Source organism: Myzus persicae, unplaced genomic scaffold (assembly GCF_001856785.1).
Source record: "Myzus persicae strain clone G006 unplaced genomic scaffold, MPER_G0061.0, whole genome shotgun sequence".
NCBI classification, from domain to species: domain Eukaryota; kingdom Metazoa; phylum Arthropoda; class Insecta; order Hemiptera; family Aphididae; genus Myzus; species Myzus persicae.
Genome location: NW_019103144.1, coordinates 198,530 through 217,936, shown reverse-complemented (window position 1 = coordinate 217,936; position 19,407 = coordinate 198,530). Strand labels below are relative to the sequence as shown.

Sequence of the window (19,407 nt, the reverse complement as noted above, 5' to 3'; positions counted from 1 at the left end):
TTTAACAATGTTTTGACGTTTAATTTGTTTTTAATATTGGTGTTTGATTTTTTTTTTTATTAAAAGATAGTTTTTGTGTTTTTGGTTGATTACTTAAAAGTTTTTGTCCTTTAATATGTTTTTACACTTCATAAGTTTGTTACTGAAAAAAATGAAATAGTTGATGAAATAGTTCAAAAAATCAAAGACCAGTGAGATTAAATAGAAATCTTCAAGATTTTTTTGTTCAATCTACAATAAGGCAAGGGACGAGGTTCAAAAATAATAGCTATACATGATACATCTATTGAAAACAATTTGCCATTGAGTGACATAAAAAATTAGTTTTTATACTACAATTTACAACCTTAATTGAAATTTACATTCTATTTGTATTAATTATTAATATAATTTAATTGAAAAACTTATTACTTTTATCAGCATTAATTAATGAGTGTATAATATTTTTTAATATTATTTGTTTTAGATATTTGAATGAACTAAACCATCTCTTCAGAAATCCTAGTAGGTAATGAAATAATTCTTACTTGTAATATTTTCTTATCCTCTAATATTGATTATTTTAATTTAGAAAGTCTCCAATTGGTTTCTTTTATTAACCATTAAAGAAATTTTAAAATTCACTATGAAAATGTTCATAGTGAATTTCCATCTGCAAATGTGTAATAAATCATTTCAAGAAAGACAGAGGTGATGGAATTCATGACCTTGATTCAATTTCAAACATTTTAAATCAACTCCAAATGCTATACAAGGAACTCTTAAAATTATAAATATTCTTATGACTTCCCCTGTTACTACTGCATCCAATGAGCGCTTTTTTTTTCTATAAAATTAGTTAAAACCAATCTACGGCTAACAATGGGAAATGAACAGATGAGTTATTTACTAGTCATAGCAGTGGAAAGTGATGTATCAGGTAAAATAAACTTAGATGATAAAGTCGATGTATTTTCAAAAACGAAAAAAAAAAGATATCTTTAAATAAATCAATAATATTTTTCTTAATTAATAAAAATGTTTATCAGTTTACATAGTCTTAATTGGTATATTAATATAAAATTATTTTTATAAAATATTTGCTACCATATATTTGCAAATGATGTTATTACCCAGTTAATATAAATTAACTTAATAATTGGAATACAAAATATAAAAATTATGAAATAAGTAAGGTGAGAATGATAATTTGATAAAAAAAAAAGTAGACATATGCTTGAGCGAGCGAAGTGAGAGGTTTTTTTTACTCATTCGGGCTGGTCAAATCTTTTGTCCCCCTCTATTGAAAACTGAAATGACGCCACTGAGTTTGAGGGAAATAATGTTTTAGATTCAAATTACCATTGTAAACTTCATGTTGATAATTTTTTCTAAAACAAATATTAAACATTTATCATTATCACCATTACTAAATTGGTTATATTAAAGATAAATATGTTAACCTTTTTAAAGCTGGAGGACAGTGTTACTAAATAAAATTATCAATGGTAGATCAAAATTTTGAGATGTCAATGTTATTAAAATTGAATAGATATTTTATATAATCTAGTTGGGAAGTATATATTGTATGTATATATTATATAATATACACTACCTATAAGTAGAAATAAGGAAGTTTTTTATAATTTGAATGTTTGAGTTCTTTATTTTTTGAATTATAAATGTTAAACAATACAGTAAGCACGTTTATACTCAAATTTAAATTTAAATAAACTCCAAGTGAAATATGAAGATCTTAAATGATACATGTTTTAAATTACATGCATAATAATATTCATAGATATTTCTTTCCAGTTTCCAATGCCTTATTAACCTTATTGACCTTATTGACCTTATAAATGCATTTTTTTTTAATTTCTTACATTTACTTATTGATTGAAGTTGAGTTAAGTTAGTAGTATTTGTTAACTTAATTTTAAAAAAAATTGAGTTAAAAATATTATTAAGCCCAGTCTTGATAATATTATTGCCATCGTCCAATACCAGTTGTTTTCAAACTTTTATTATTCATAACACCATATACTTCAAATAATTCTTACGACACACTGACCTTTTTTTAGGTAAAAAATTCAATGCAATTGGTAATTCATGGAAAAACCGCGGCACACCAGTGTGCCGCAGCACCCAGTTTGAAAACCACTGTTCTATACCACCACCGAGCAGAGCGCTACATGGCACTAACAGGTACTAGCTTCGACGGAATTGGTTTTAGTGACAACCAGATACCACGTCATTTTAGTTATTGTATTTGCAGTGGTGTGACGTTGTATGCATTTGCTAAGTCGAGCGTCGCTACTTTATTGTTCTACGTATTAAATGTATGGTATTAATTATAAGTAATACATTATTTCATATATCGTTCATGCAGAGATCAGTCAGTCAGTCCGATTCATAAATTGCGAAGTATTAAAATTAAGTCTGCATCGAGAAATCTCTTCAGTGTTGGTCCATATCTGAGATTATTCAAAAAATAACGATTGTCTGTGCCGTTTTAGACATTTGCAATAAACCAAAGCATCACCACATTCTGCAAATCACAAGATGGTCGTGACTTGTTCGATACCGGATTGTCAAAGCAATTCAAGAAAAGTGAAGTTATTTCAGTGAGTATAAATACCCATATTATAGGAAGTACATATTACATAATATATATACTTATACATTTATATTTATAAGTAAATTAAAAATTTTATTTTTGTACTAAAATGCGTGGTCGAATTAAGGAAACTTTAATGGTGTTTTGAGTAAAATGATTATTGTTTGTAGTGATGGGTGTGTCTTGAAGGACATGGTGCATATCGGGGTAACTATTTAGGGTGGTGACGAGGGGTAATTGCCCTGGGGGAGGGAGGCAAATTCCGAATCCCTTTAAAGGGAGGGACGTCGCTAGAAGTTAAATTGTTTTAAATTTAAGCTCCTTACAATAAAATGAAATTTTTTATTTTTATTTTATTGGATTTATTGAGAAAATATGTAAGCGATAACCTTTATAACCTCGTAAAATATTTTTATGGTATTCTACATTTTAAATAGTTTTTTTTTTTATGTATTTTGAAATATTTAAACATCATAAGTCAGTTTTATTAATTATTTTTTCACAAAAATTTGGTTATTTTATTTTTATAGTTTGCGTTGAAACAATATTGGTAATATAATCATATATTTGTTTATAGTTGGTCACATAATAGGGAAATTAAATAATTTACCTACCTATAATTTAAAAAAAATACTTATATTGGTTTTCAGATACTTAGTGAGTATTCATAAAATGCATTTAGTATATAGTATAGTATTTTTAATACTTTTTTAATCAAATACTTTTATTATCATATTAATACTTTTTCAAAATTAGGTAGGTATTTTTTACTAGACTGACAATAATTATTTAAGATTTCAATAAAATAGGTAAAGGTCCTGACATTTCAAGCTTGTATCCATTTATTGGAATAGGATTACATATGTATTTATGTTGTAAAGTATCAAATTGTTCAGCAGAACAATCCATATATCCTCCGAAATGTATTTAAATCGTACTTCAGATAAACCACGGATGACGATAGACTTAATTCATTGAGTATTGAATCCTAAATCTTCAGTTCTCTAAAATATATAGAAATAACACCATTTTTCTTTTCCAAAAGGTGATGATATACAATAAAAAAATTGGTATCTGCTCTGCTATACTGTAGGTGTCAAATGCACCTTGTAATAGAGTAAGTCACTATAAATTATAATGTATGTGTTAAATTTGAATTCAATGATACATCACTCATTACAAAAAATGATTCCGAGCAAAGGTGACCGTCAGCTTATATGATGACTAAGTATGTGTGATGATATGTTTATCTATTGGTAATACCGAATGCTTACTTAAATTTTACCGAAAACATTGCATTTTGAAAATTTTATCTTGTGTACAAAATATTAATGAAGGATTTTCAAATTATTATTGCATTATTAAACTTACAATCTAATAGTAACAATAAGTTCCAATTTGCTTCCAGAAAGCAGAAACCACTCAAATTTTAAAATTTAAGTATTTTTACTGTGCCAAAAGGGAACACACAAAACACTTTTTTTTTTTTAAACATATTGCAAAGTTCATAAATTCAAAACATGTTGAATTGCACTGATAACCAAACTCGGTTCGTCCCAGTTATTTCTCAAAATTATTTGTAGTCTGTAACAATGATGAAAATACCATAATTTTTTTACTTGTATTATTAGTGAAGTTAATGTGTAATTATTAATGAATTAAGTTTGATTTGTTCCCTCATGATTCCTCGTCCGACAGAAAAATATGATATCATAGGAATTAAGTGGATCCGATCAATACTAAATTCGTATCCAAACTTCTCGCTGGTCAACATCTACCGTCAGTATGTATGCAGTAAACATTTCAAAGATCAACACTTCATACTTCCAGACAAGCTACTATTAAAAAGTTTTGCGATTCCAACAGTGTTTGACAGTGGACATCGCATCCGTGTTGGTGAGTTTAAAAAGTTGCTGTCCTGCATTTCATAACTCTTAGCTGTTTTCTAACATAACTGAATATTTTCTTGTTTTTGTCTATTTAGGTGGGCGGCAGATCAATAATACTGCAGCAGGCATGAATACAGTACGTGGTATTTCAACGCTGGTTAATAATAATGTCTATACAAATAATAACAATGTTCAAGTGATATCGGTGTCAAACTCGTCTTACAATACCATAGGTGAGTTGAATAACTATCCAAATATACATTTTTAATTAAAAATGTTTATTTTTCCTCTTAAAGAAATGAGAACCATGACAAGAAATATATTTAACTGTTCGCCATCCATTGAACACACAGAACTTCAAGAACCTTCCGAACAGACGGCCATGGCATCATCTAGATCGTTGCAAACAAGGTTAATATCTCACATCTAAAAAAAAAAAAATCGTCTTTATATTTTAACGATTTGATTTTGATTTATATTTTAGGAAAAGAAGATTTGAATATGAAGTCACTGTAAAGCAATAGATTCAGAGACATATAAAGTGTATCTGAGTAGGTATCTTACTTGAATGAATATGAGTTATGACTAAACATTAAAAATTGAAATTATACGTTAATTAAAAAAAAAAATATTTTAACAATGTAAACATAATATGGATCAGAATTAATAAATTTGTTTTTTTTAATATTATAATAATTAAATTATAGTTAATTGCTTTTTTATAAATATTTTTTGATGTACACATAACAAATAAAAATATTTCAGTAGTATTAAAACTAATATTTAAAACTAACAAACATAATATTGTATTAATATTTGTACAAAAAATTGTTATCTAACTAATTTTTATTGATGATATAATCATTCAATTTGCTAATACAATTTGAAAACTTAATAATTGTGTGTTTTATAATTTTATTTTTTATGTAAATAACTAAAAATGTTGAACAATTTACCAATTATACATAATTTATATTCTGGGGTAAAAATTTACCCAGCACACATGGGTAAATTTCTAAAAACTCTGTGCGTTTTCAAATTTAACATTGCAATCATATTATGGATCACAATTTACAACCTTGTCTTTGTCTTTACATTAAAATAATCCAAATTTTGTCAATTGATTTTTATGTAGGTTGACCTTTACTTATTAATAGTTTAAAGTATAAATATATTTTTTGAATGACATTTTATTTAGAGTTTTGAGTAAATATGGATGCCTTGGTTTTTAATTCTATAACCAGATATTTCTTTCTTTTTTTTTTGTTGACATTATGTATAATAATACCTTGTAAAATAGAGCATAAAAGAGAAATCAAGACTTCATAGATTATACAACATTTAAGTAAACCAATTTCTATATTGTTTAGAATAAAAAATATACATAATCATTAATCAGAAATCACTATTATTGTTCATTGTTCATGTAGGTACCTATCTAAATTACTGTGTTCTTTACTCTTGGGATTTTCAAACAGATATTTTCTACAATACGGAACAAATGGAAGAATGTTACCTATGTTTTTCCTCGTACCTAACTTTTTCTAACTTCAGTTTATTATGTTTACGTATCCTTATATCCTATATAACATACTGATACAGCCTACAGCGGCTATTGAAAAATTCCCAGAATTATGTAGATTTTGCACTAAAAGTCTAAATATTTATTACATATTGTATGTAGAAATTGTTTGAAAAAGAACCAATATTATCAATAATTTTAAGTGATTGATTTGTTATTTTTTAATTCTCAATAAAATTACATTTTAATTATGTTATTGTTATTTAAACATACAATTTGATATCTTTTATCACAAGACCGAATGATTGTAGGTATTAAACTATAAGTAAACATATTATAAAAAGTGAGTTTATTATACCATATCATTTATAAATATATAAAAAAAACAAATAAAGTAATAATTACTAAGTTGATAATTCTCGATATAATATTATTAGGTATACTACTATAACATAGTTTGACTTAACATTATATTATGTTTTTAATGTAATAATTAACTTGGATCCTTAATTAAATATGTATTCTGCATACATAATTTAAGTTGGGTGACTATAGTTCATAATGCTTAGCAAAAGTCATTATGGTAATTTACATGCTATGTAAAGGATGAATGTAATAATATTAGGTATATTTTATGAAAGATAAATTTACCTGTTATAGTCTATTGTCTTCAGATAAGAGTATGAATGCGCTTGCTTTTTTTTTTTGATGCATTTCCCAAAGTATGTTTCGAAGGCAAAAATTCTTGTCGTTTGGCTATTTCAAACAGAAAATTTATAAATTATTTCTCTTCTAAAATATAATCAAATTACGATCCATCATAATCGTGGGGGAATGTAAACACAACTGTGTTTGAAATTAAAAATGGTAATGTTCCAAAAGAAATATGTTTAATAAAAATCATTAGACATTAGATATTTAAAATTTAGTTATAAATCGGTATCACATTCAATTTTTCAAATTTCAATTCTATTAGCACCTGTCTATTATTTTTACTTATCATATTGACCTTTAAAACCGAGAATTTAATTCTGCTGTAGAAGGTTTAAAGTGTAAACTATTAGTCACAGTAATAGTCAATGGACCGGCGGAAGTGTGAAATTTTAATTTAATGTAGGTATATATAAAAAAAGGATTCTGAGTGGAGAACTGAGATGCATCAGTGTATGGTGTATCAGACTCTAATTTTATGGGTACTTAATAATTTATTTATATAAAAATGTATTAGGAACTACTTTGTAATTTATTTTAAATTCTGAGCGGAGCGATGAATGTAAGTACCTATTGATTCTCCAAATATAGGTATGTGTTTTTTTTTTTGGTCTGTCATCAATTTTTGAACATGAAAAATGCTTTGTTTTTCAACTTTGAATTTGATTTTTGATAGAAAATTGGATTTGGTTGGTGTTTAGGTGGGTCAAGAGGAAAAATTCCACACTATTTTTATTTGTGGAATCAAAAAAAATCCACTATCATAACATTTTGCAAATTATTTTGAAGTTAATAATGCGTCGAATGCTCTATTGTTATAGCTAATTCTTAAAAATTGAAAACGAAGTTTACCATTTTCAGTAGTTCTTATTGAAACCAAAAAATATAACAAATATAAAAAGTTTGGCGACATTTCATATTCAATTAATAATGATTTTAGTTTTTCTTTAGTAAATTGTAATTTTAAAATATTAATGGGGATTTGAAGTGTTCTCGACTTATCGTTTACCTATTATTTTAATGTTTTCTATTAGGATTGAGCTTTTCAAATTATTTTGATTAACTTTAAGTTATTGTCTATTTATAGTTTATATCGTATTACTATTAACTATTATCTATATAGTCATACCTGCTATAGACCGTCTCCGCTCGGAAAAATATGATCGGCTAAAAAACGTGATGGCAGACACAAACAAAATAAAACCGATGCGTAGGTACATTCATCGTTCAGTTCAGAATTTAATAAGATGAAAAATTTAAATGATCGAATTAGTTTTATCTATGATGGACAAAAATAACATTACTTACTATGAGGAAATAATATTGTTTTTTAATTTTTATTGAGAAATACCTAAGTTAATGTGATAAGCTCTCAAATTCGAACACTAAAGATAATGTTTATGATTAAATTATTATTATTACGCTGTCTCTTGTTGGGTTCATGGCTATTACCACTAGTGCTTACATAGAATTTAAGTAAATATAAATTATAATCGATGGGCACAATTATTTGATTGCAGTGGTCGGGAGTGGCACTTTATTTGTAGCGATTAACGTAGTTAATACAATAACCTACAATTCTCCTAATATGACGAAATACTATAGCGCGTTAAAAATTAGCTGTTAGACTATGGTAATAACACTAATAACTATGGTTATTTTGTCGCTACTTACAATTTATTGTGTAATAATTAAAATTTAAAATATTACCATAACTTTATTAACTATATTCTTTTAATTATTTATGTTATAAAAATGATAAGCGCATAAGTGAATTTGTTTTGTTAACCCACAAATAACTCGAGTAGTCAAGTCCGGGCCCGCGACCAAATGCGAAATCACAAACTACCAATATTCAATGAAAAATTTTTAAAAAAATTTAGTGAAAAATTAATAGGGTCACATCTAAACGACTTAACAATAGCGCGTTAGAAAAAACGTTTTAAATAAAGTAAAGATTTAACAATCTATTTTTTTATGGAGGCAGGGCGAGGGAGTATAGTTGTAACGTTAGTGCGTCGCAAAAAATCCTGAATGTAGCGTACTAGCTGGTGTCAGGATATATTTTAACTTTACTGAAGGGGGTTGTGTTATTAATTATTATGGTTGTCTATAACGATCACAGGTTGATTGTCGAAACACTCTGAACTTTGCGGGACACAATACTATATCGTACGTGCACTGAGCCGATTTTTGTCGTGAGTTCTCTTGTTGAACAGAGGTTACTTATTTATACATATATATATATATATTCGTTAAGGGATTAACTATAAATTATTTTAACTAATAATATTATCAAATACTTACTACTAGAGACACTCGATGATCGAGTGTATTATTACGAGGTAATAAACTACTAACCAACTGTACCTACACTCGTCCGCCCAACCACAATGGCACAATTAGGTCTGTTTTAATTTACAATGTTACACATTGATTAAAAGATGCTATACGCATATATTTGAGTTTATTTAATCGATGCATGTACCAGGTATCTATGAAGGAAAGAATTGTATAGTAAAGATTATTGTGAAATTGTATGTATTATTATACTAGGATAAGGTCCATTATAGAATAAAATTATATAATACATAATATATCTATATGCACTCACGTTGTGGACAGTTGTTGTTGTCATTGTGAGTATTTGTTGGTTCCTTCGAGTGGTGTTCCTTCGCTGTCCGACCGCGATTACTGCTTGCGGATTTCAAATCAGGCCAATCTCTTCGGCCCAATATTTCGTTACAGCTTTTATCACCATCTGATTTTTTGATGTTTTTTTTTTCTTTTTTGATATCTTTCCTTTGTTTCGCTGATATATGAGGCTTGGATGATGACATAATATGTTTTGGTGAATTATAGAGCTGTATTTACATAACAAAAACAAATTATAATTTATCGTAACGGATAGATTCTAACTGTATTCAAATGTAATATGGATACCTATGTAGGTACCGACCTTTTTTTTAATGTTATTCTCTGGTTATAAGGTATCGCGTCTGCTTGTCGAGTGATGTCAATAAAGTTATATAGTTGAACTAATGAAACTATTTAATATTTATAATTCGTACGATGAATATTCAACAAGTAGCCAATAGATAATCTTTAACTGTTAGATACGGAGTGCAGAAATTAGACGAAAAAATAATGTGTGGCCTATTGCGTATGACTGCGAGTACTAAGAAGTTTATTAACTGTGCCTACACTATATAATATATAATATGTGCCGTCTCCCTCTACAAGCATGCCAGGCAATGCAATACATGTATATATTACATGCATATACCGTAAATGCTGCTACTGTCATGGTTGACCAATAGCGGCTACGTCGTTTGGTTGGATTACTCGACGCCATCTGCCGAGTACACACGTTTTGTTATTATAATTAAGGTTTAAGCACACTGGATAAGATCTCCCTGTCTTGGTAGTGCAGTGTGTGGGGACCTTTATGCCTTAAAATCCAGAAAAAAAATATTTAAAGAAAAAATTAATTTTTTTAGTGATAGGGTAATATTTTTTTTTAGGGCATAGGTAACTACGTATTTTATAATACATATTTAATGATTTTTTATTTAATGAATTCTGTTATCATCATGTATTGTGATGGCAAATAGCAATGATTACAATTGTTTGATTAATCTTTTAATTGTATTTCCACAGTTAGCTAATCGTTTAAAATATTATACTTTTCCTGATAAAATAATTCTTACTTTATCATTCTAAAATTGCTTTTTCGATACTATTTTTTTAGTTAACTTACCAAATACTAGGAGGGGCTTTCCTTCCCTTAAATTTTTAGATAGGGCAGCTGTCCCCTCTCACCTCTCAGTTTACAACTTTGACATATAGGTATGGTGTAGGTATGAAAAAGAAGTAAAAACTCCCTTTCGATAAATACATTAGTATAAATTATAATTATTAGTTAATTCAACATTCAAATATTAAAACAGAAAGTTTAAAATACAAAGATCAAAAACTTACAAGTAGGTAAGTACTAAGAAAACAGCGTATATAAAACACTAATAGATTTAATTTTTAATACACTATTGCCGCTCAGTTAATATCTGTGCTTAATATTTATAAAACGCATGTGCAGTTAACCAAAAAAATATTATGTAAATTATTTTGTACTTGAGAATTCATGACATTTTAAATATTTTAAAACTTATAATTGCATATAATATTTGATCGAACTTTGAATTCAGAAAACTTGTTAAAAATAAATCAAAATGTTTTAAAATTATATGTAGATACTCAATGACAATGTTATCGAAAATTCTTAACTCGTACATGTGTATCCGTTTTATGTCACTTTAATATTAAATAAATTCAATTTGTATTTGACGGCACAAATTATAATATGATTATCCCCTCGTAAAGGGATGACGCTCGACGTTTGGAATTCCTATCAATTGAGACAAATGATTTAAAACAATTATAATTTGATAAATCGTACTCAAAGCCGTTGTGAGGCCTTGGTTGTCATCGCATAAATATTAATAGATGTTTACCGAAACACGTCTCAAGGTGTCCCAGAGAATTTTAGTACCTGTCAATTACCTACTTACGTATAATCGTTTATGGTAGTTTATGGAAATTAGATTTTCTTTGCACTTTAAGACCTTAAAAATCATTTAAAAGCCAGTAGAACACTTAAAAACATTAAAATTTGAATATTACCATTATCTACAAATTTATCAGATTGAAATGAAAAAAATACATATTTATAAATTATTTTATAAAGTCTTACAAAAAGAAAATTCGTTTTTATTTATTATTTGTTTTTATAAGTGCATTATAATTACTATAGTTAACCTTAAAAAAGTATTAAAAATTGTTCCAAAATAAAAATATTATAATTCAGTACGTCGTAGGTAAGTATGTCACTCGTGTAACATATTGACTATTATAAGAAGAAAATTAAAAAACCTTTTCATAAAATATGTTCTTACAATTTTAATTGACGGCAGTCAATAGTACTATTATTATAGTATGTTGCAAATAGTGTACTTATACTCAGAGCCGGATTTAGGTTAGGGCTGAGTGGGCTGCAGCCCAGGGGTCCCCACAAACTTGGGGCCACAATTTTATGATATTTAAATTAAAAAATATTTTATTTATATTCACACATATTTAATTAAATAATATTGAACTTTTTTTAACACTTAATATTATGATAATATTACTTATAAACTAGTACCTAAGTTAAACTCGATTGGATTGTTTTTATAATTATTTATTATTAAATAGTAGTTAATTGTTACTACTACTAAACATAATAATAAATATTATTGAATAAGTAAAAAAATATATTTCCTTGTTTATGTATAAGGGGCCCCCACAATATATTCCGCCCAGGGGCCACCACATACCTAATGCCGCCCCTGAACTTATACTTATAAATAATAAATTATAATATTGCGTGTGAAAGATCGTAACAGTGCAGTAGCTTTATTGTCAGTATAGGGGGAGAATCGACGGAGGCGTATAACTGTGTAATGGGGCGGGATAGAACTAGAAGCCGCCCCCCTCCATGGCAATATAAACGAGGTGTAAAAATTTTATATACAAGATGATTCATTTAACTGCCAACAAACATTTTTCAACTCAATTTTTGTGATATTTATGAGCACGTTTTTATAATATAGCGTTTATAGATTTTAGGTATTATTCTGATTTTATAGCTAAAAAATATTTTGATTAATTTTTTTTATAAATATCAAAACATAGTTGATGTCAGTAAGTTAATACTTTAATAGCTATACGTTTTAGGTAGTTGAATAATTTATTAAAAATCGTTGATACCTAATAATATACATATCGTCATATTGAACATAATGAATGGTAGTTGTAGGTTTCTAAACATAATAAGTTTCAAACGCATCTTATATTCGTATGTTAACGGTGTGTTCGTCCGTCCGCCCGTCATAATGCAACGTACCTACGACGTTAGTGCGTTACTACAATATAGTACAATAGTACATATTAGGTACAATTGTTGACAGTAATATATTTATTTACTGTACAAGTTGCTTTACATAGTGACGAGTCATAATTATTAGTACATAACTAGAGCCTTATTAATATCAATAATTTTAATACAGTAGATACAGTTGAATAAATATAAAATTGTAAAACAATTTAGCAAGTTCGCAGATTGAGGTTTCCAGACTTGTTTAATTACATAAAATGTTTAAAATGTAAAATTAGATATTCAAGTTTAGATACAAATATAGGACAATACTTATGTGAACAAAAATAATAATATAAAATACCTTCAAACCCTAAAAAAACATTACCTAGGTTCTAATTGAAATCGTACAAATATTGAATTAGAAAATAATTTTGTTCATCGAATTTTTTATCACCTCATATAATATTGTACTTAGGTACTCGTATACACATTACACGTGAAGTATAGGAAGTATAGGATGATTTTATTTGCTCCAAGATCAGAGAAACATTTGTCGGAAACATGTGTTTCCGATATTGTCGTTGACAATGTTTTTGATTTCCCACGTAAGCATTTGTCGAAGGCAATATTTCAAAAACATGTACCTAACTTACATATGTTTCATTGATCGGACTGTAGCCAGTGTCAAATTATTCATGATGAAGTCCCCTAGAATTCTTGGATACACCACTGATACTTGATAGGTACTGCTCATTATTATATTGTATATGTTATTTATTAATAAATCAATTCCTTAGTTACTACTGACATACAGTTTCATAACTTGTTTTTTTTCATTTAGTCATAATTAAATTTTTTTTATTTTAGTTTAATTTATACATCGTCTATTCCTCTGTTAGACCTTAAGTATTGATACATTTTATATATTTTAATGAAATGTATTAACTTTAAGCTACATATTTGACTTTAGTCCTTCTCCCTTCTAAATTTCGACCCTTGTTTTGCCAATGTTTCTTGGAAATACATATATAAATAGCTTGTGCCTTGTAGGTATTATTGCTTGTGCAGTTTGAAATAAAACCAACACAGTTGTAGGTACATATATCAAACATAAAAGTAAGACTGGTGAAATGGAAATGAGATTTTTCTCGTTTCCGAAACGTCAAGGGCAAAGCCTATTGCGTTTCTCGTCTTTTATTTATACCCGAAGTCGGACTTATCCGATCCCCACTGCAGGCTATACGTGGATATATTTTATATTAAAAAGTAATAGTATTGGGTTATATTATGTAAATTGTATCTCAAAACTAAAACTCATGACCAATGTCAGTGCACGCTCGATCGGGATTAATTTTGGCCCAAAAATAATATTGATACCCAACTATTTTGTATAATTTGATGATTTTATTTATTTGCACAATTTGACGAGTGATTATTGTATAGGCCAGTGGTTCTCAGACTGTGCTCCGCGTAAGTAGTCTAAGGGCTCTGTGGTTTCCTGGGCATATATTATCTGTATTAATTAAATTCAAATTATTAAATTATTACTATATTTCTTAGTCACATTTTTCATTTTTATACTTGTATTCAATATTATTTGGACAGTACCAATATGTATTATTTTAACTTAACTATTTATAAATAAACATATTTTTTATAATTAACATAATTTTTTATGAATTATTGTTGCTTCAAATAGACATTTCTGAATTTTGGGGCTCCGTAATTTTTTTTAGGAACAAGAGCTCTGCTAGCAAAAAAGTAAGAGAACCGCTGGTATAGGCACACGGTAAGTTAATTATTAACTGTTGTATTATACAACATCGGTTTGCTCAGACACGACAATGCGATACGATCCTACGATTTCGAGTCTGTTGGATGAACAATATTACATTTTATCATGACCAAAACGACAAAACGTTAATGGCATTTCATGATTTCGCATATTTGTTTGTAGTCTGTGCAAGTGTAAGATACCTGTACTGCAGTTCATAAAACATATTATAACAATTTAAAAAAATAACTTATTTAGCCAAAAAGAATCATATTTTAGGAGTTAAAAAATATTCTGGTGTGTGTAAATTAAGCCAGAAATTACAAGGAAAAAAAATCATGGTATTCAAAAGATTATATATCAATGGGCAAATGAAAATTTCTACACGAGACTCAGCAGGTAAAAAATACATACGTTAGTTCCAAAACGGTAATAAATAGGTACGTTTGTTAGTTCTGACACTGCGAAACAAAATTAAATACCTATGTATGTACACATTTTCACAAATAAATGTATAATGATTATAAAATATCAAAAAAATGGCATAACGCATTTTCGCAAATAGTGAACATTGCGTATAATATGTTCTTATTTATTTAGCTATACCAGCATATAAAGATTCAATAACAAATTTAATCATCATATATTTATTAGTGAAAATACGTTATGCGATTTTTAAGAGGACGTGCTGAATAATTCATTTAACTCTGTTATGTTTAATATTGGAGCGAATTGACTCATTTTCAAGTGAATCTAAGTCGACATAGCGAATCTCATAGATTTATTTTATTTTAAATTAAATTAAATTAATTTTAAAGCAGATTATGAGTATTTTAAAATTTACATACAATTTACAATTTCAAACTACTCATAAATTGCTTTAAAATTAAATTGTAAAAACTCTATGAGATTCATAGATAATATTCTTACATTCAAATTTAATAATAAGTTAATTTTCTCTTACATTAAAAATAACAGAGTTAAATAAATTATTCATAATGTACAATATGCTATGCCTTATACGTTTGTAAGAAAGACAGAGACAATGTATGTGGGTGGTATAGAGTCCTCTTAAGAACAATAATTGCATGTCCTCATCTGAAATAATGTCAAAGCCTTTTTTATTTTTATTACAAGTAGTACCTGTATATTCTTTAACAATTAAAAAGTTGAACAAAATGTTTGAAGACTGATGTTTTGCTGGTTTGGAAGTACCTACATAATAATTTAATTATTAACTGTAATTATTAACTGATTATTTTATTATGAACTACTCAACACTTCCAAAACCACTAATGATTTGGTAAATGTTTTCTTTTGATATGGTTTCAAGTAATTACAAAACAACTTAATTTTTCAAAAAATAAATTTTTTTTATTCTTGCATTTTTTAAGTTTTCACTTTTTTGAATGAACATACAGTTTCAATTTAATCTACCATACTAGAATATTTTCTCTGAGTATTTCGATACTCACACTTCCAATTTATGACGAGTAATTTCTGATTTACAAGTAATTAAAGTATAGATGAGAGGAGTAGTGACTAGACAGTGGACCATCATTTTGCTGGTAAACCGTGTACCGCTCAAATCAGTTCAGAAGGAATATTATAGCTCATAAAATACAAGCCCTAAACCCTTCAGATAAATATTCTGTTTTTAAAGATTTAATTAAAACTGTATGTTATAATTAAAAATAGTACATTTTTAAAAATTATAAGGGTAGGTAAAATATATTATGTTTTAAAAAACGAAATATTTTGTAACAACTTGAAACCATATACGAAAATATTTTCAAAAACATGAACATTTTTTGAAATAATGAGTGGTTCATGAATCATCCTATATACCTACATAATATATTTTAATGAATTATATTGTTTATTGTACATTTGTATAATATTCAATATTAATAAGTATGGTAAAGGAAACAAAAATGTCTATAACAAATATATTACGATTTGTATTGGACATGTGAATTTGTGTGCCTATATTTAAGCTCTGAAATTCGAATAAATCTCTGCCTGCTGTGTGCGTCATTCGATTGACATTTGTTGGCAAACCGCAATCCCGTTAGGTAATATTATCAGTATACAAGTACACAACACTGTAGTGCAAAGGTCTACACGTGTCCCTCCGGATTACTGTTCATTGTGTTTGGTCACGACACCGGATGAGCAAAGTCAACATGATGGAATCGTAAATAAACACACACGTGTATAATATAATTGACCACTCGAACGCATAGGACGTACGAAGTATCTACTTTTCAAAAGGACATAATATAAAATATAATATGCGTGTGGTATGCGCGTATCAATCACCCCCGAGACCCGATCGCTTTGAAATGTTTTCCCATTACGTGTAGGGTAAATACACAATAATATTATTAGTTACATACGTAAGGTTATTCACGTCTTATACATATATATATATATATATATATATATATATATTTATATGCATGTGTATGAGTACACTGAGAGAGTGATATTTGGTGATATATCTATGTATAAAAGGGCAAAAAACGGACATCCTTTGAACGCATCGAGGATATATTATATAAAACGTGAAAATTTGGTTCTATTTCGGATCACTGTAAGTACTTTGATGTGTATATAAGATAATAAATTGTTCAAAATAAAGTAAATAACATATGCATGAATACATATTATATATTATAGTATAATGATAGCAGGCCGTCCATATTATGATGATGTTTCCGGAACTGAAGGGTCGAGTTGGATACATTATACATAATATGTATAATCGATTTAGTATAGTCTGTATACACAGTATTATAATACATGTAAAGTATAATATAAGAAAAACCACATTTCTTTATTTATATGTCTACCACACTTCAAATGAATAATAGCAAGTATAGGTACCTACGCGTTTCGATGACCATAAATTTACATATGGAACATAACCATTTATTCAATTATATGAATTTACGATTGAATTTATGTATAGGCCGACGGATGTACGTGCATGATGAAACCCAATTACCATGACAATCATCACACCTATACAAAGGTACACGCGCAGTGATCTCTAATAATGAATCGGGTAGAAATCTGACTTTATAATTTGGGCGATGTATATCAGCAACGAAGACGTTGGATAATAACCGGGAGAATTTGTTTTTATTTTGGTTGAGTCCGAGGGTAAGGTAAGTTATACACCTGCCATAGAAGATAATGATTGTAATTCAAAACATTTTGCAGAACTCGTACTGCCTTACACAGTATTCGAATAAGTGCTTCAAATGTATTATACGTCTACCTAATTATTTTTAGTTATGATGAAAAATAATGATTTCAGAAGTGAAAAAAGCTGAAACATTAAAGCAATTATTCTTAACACTCAAAAAGCATAACGATCAATATTAACAATAATGAAAAAATAATAATTTAATTTGAATTTTTTAAATCAGAATCACTAAAACATTTCACAATAATAACATTTCCACTACGATATTTATTTAAATATTTTGTAGTTCACATAAAATTTCATCGTAAGCTATAATTGCCCAGGGGAGCAAAAGATTGAATGACTTAACTGCGCAAAACGTTCTCTGTATCGTAATTAACTCTGAAATGACGCTACTAACATTTTATAATCAAAGATAAAAATGTAAAAACATATATTTTTGTCTCGTTACTGTAGCAGTATAATAGTCATTATCAAAATATATTTTAATCAAAAACTCAATTATATATAGTATGATACAGAAATATATGTAAATTAAGGTAATGACGTCATAGCCTTGCCAATATAGGTTATATCAGCGAGGTACCTATTCAAATTGTGCGTCACAGCTTTCAGGGGCGTAATGGTGGTGGGCGAAGGGAAAGGCATCAAAGAACTTAAGTCCAAGATCGATAAAATAATAATCTTAAAATATTATCTTATAACAATATAGAAATATTATTTTTAATCATTAAAGCAATTATGAAAAATTGAAGTCTTATCTCTATACTATATTAATGACCTAGCGCAAAAAGTATTTAGTTTTCAAAATAAACTAAAACTTTTCATACGAGATTTACAATCAAACAATTTTACTCACTTTTCATGTTTAGAAAAAATAGAAGCGTGCCTGATAGAATCAGAAATAAAAATTAATTGTGACGACTATGTACTTAAACTTGAATTTCTATTTACCGACTTCGAAGAACGATTTCGAGACCTAAAGGCATTAAAACCCTCATTCGGATTTTTAGAAAATCCATTTTTAGTTAATGTCATTGAAAAGGGATGTCCATTATCACATCCTATCATCACAAATAAAGCGGATCTCGAAATAGAACTCTTGGAGTTATTAGAAGATGAAGGTCTTAAGCAGTTTATAATTAATTGTCCCTCTATATTGGAATTTTGGAAGCATATTTCTATATTAAAATACCCAAATATTAAAAACTGTGCGGTAAAATTGATATCAATTTTTGGAACGACGTATTCATGTGAATCACTTTATTCAACAATGAAAATAATTAAGTCAAAATATCGTTCAAATTTGACTGATGATCATCTTACAGAATTACTAAGAACTGCTCTTACATCAATTCAACCAGATCTTAAGAAGCTTACTAAAAAAGTAGACACGAAAAAAATACCACGCAAACAAAATTAGCTTAATGTTTAATTTTTTAATTTATTATTCATATTAATTAATTTTTTTTTTGTTTGATTTAATCTATATTCTATGTTCTAAGCCTTAAATAAATACAATAAAAACATTTTTTTATAAATGTATACAAAAAAAATTAAAATATTTTGGTTTTTGTAAATAAGACCGCGAGCCGCATACGACTGTGACGAGAGCCGCATGCGGCTCGCGAGCCGTGATTTGGCCACCCCTGCTCTATAGCATACTAAAATCATTATTACGAGTATAATCGTCCACATGTATTGCTTCTTTTTGATATTACATAATAATATAGCTTAATAAAGTACTTATCAACATATCAATTTATTTAGTAGTTAGGTCCCATATT

At 27.9% G+C, this 19,407-nt stretch overlaps 2 protein-coding genes across 2 annotated transcripts; both read left to right on the top strand.

Annotated features, from left to right (window-relative positions):
* Nucleotides 1-861: 861 nt before the first annotated feature.
* LOC111033854 lies at nt 862-5,131 on the top strand. The gene is made up of 6 exons (XM_022314789.1): nt 862-919; nt 2,061-2,184; nt 4,260-4,492; nt 4,581-4,718; nt 4,782-4,896; nt 4,970-5,131. The coding sequence occupies exons 1-6, from the start codon at nt 862-864 to the stop codon at nt 5,007-5,009; spliced, it is 708 nt and encodes a 235-aa protein (XP_022170481.1). The 3' UTR covers nt 5,010-5,131.
* An 8,018-nt stretch (nt 5,132-13,149) lies between these two features.
* On the top strand, nt 13,150-19,043 carry LOC111033853 (SCAN domain-containing protein 3-like). Its single transcript, XM_022314788.1, has 2 exons — nt 13,150-13,237; nt 18,493-19,043. The coding sequence occupies exons 1-2, from the start codon at nt 13,150-13,152 to the stop codon at nt 19,041-19,043; spliced, it is 639 nt and encodes a 212-aa protein (XP_022170480.1).
* The last annotated feature ends 364 nt before the right edge of the window (nt 19,044-19,407 follow it).

Excerpts from the sequence above, each read along its gene's own strand:
- LOC111033854 (XM_022314789.1), top strand. The coding sequence starts at position 862 with ATGGGAAATGAACAGATGAGTTATTTACTAGTCATAGCAGTGGAAAGT. Across the intron at positions 920-2,060 it reads AGTGGAAAGTGATGTATCAG|GTAAAAAATTCAATGCAATT; the intron begins GTAAAATAAACT and ends ACCTTTTTTTAG. Across the intron at positions 4,897-4,969 it reads TCTAGATCGTTGCAAACAAG|GAAAAGAAGATTTGAATATG; the intron begins GTTAATATCTCA and ends TTTATATTTTAG.
- LOC111033853 (XM_022314788.1), top strand. The coding sequence starts at position 13,150 with ATGATTTTATTTGCTCCAAGATCAGAGAAACATTTGTCGGAAACATGT. Across the intron at positions 13,238-18,492 it reads CAATGTTTTTGATTTCCCAC|AAAAAATAGAAGCGTGCCTG; the intron begins GTAAGCATTTGT and ends TTTCATGTTTAG.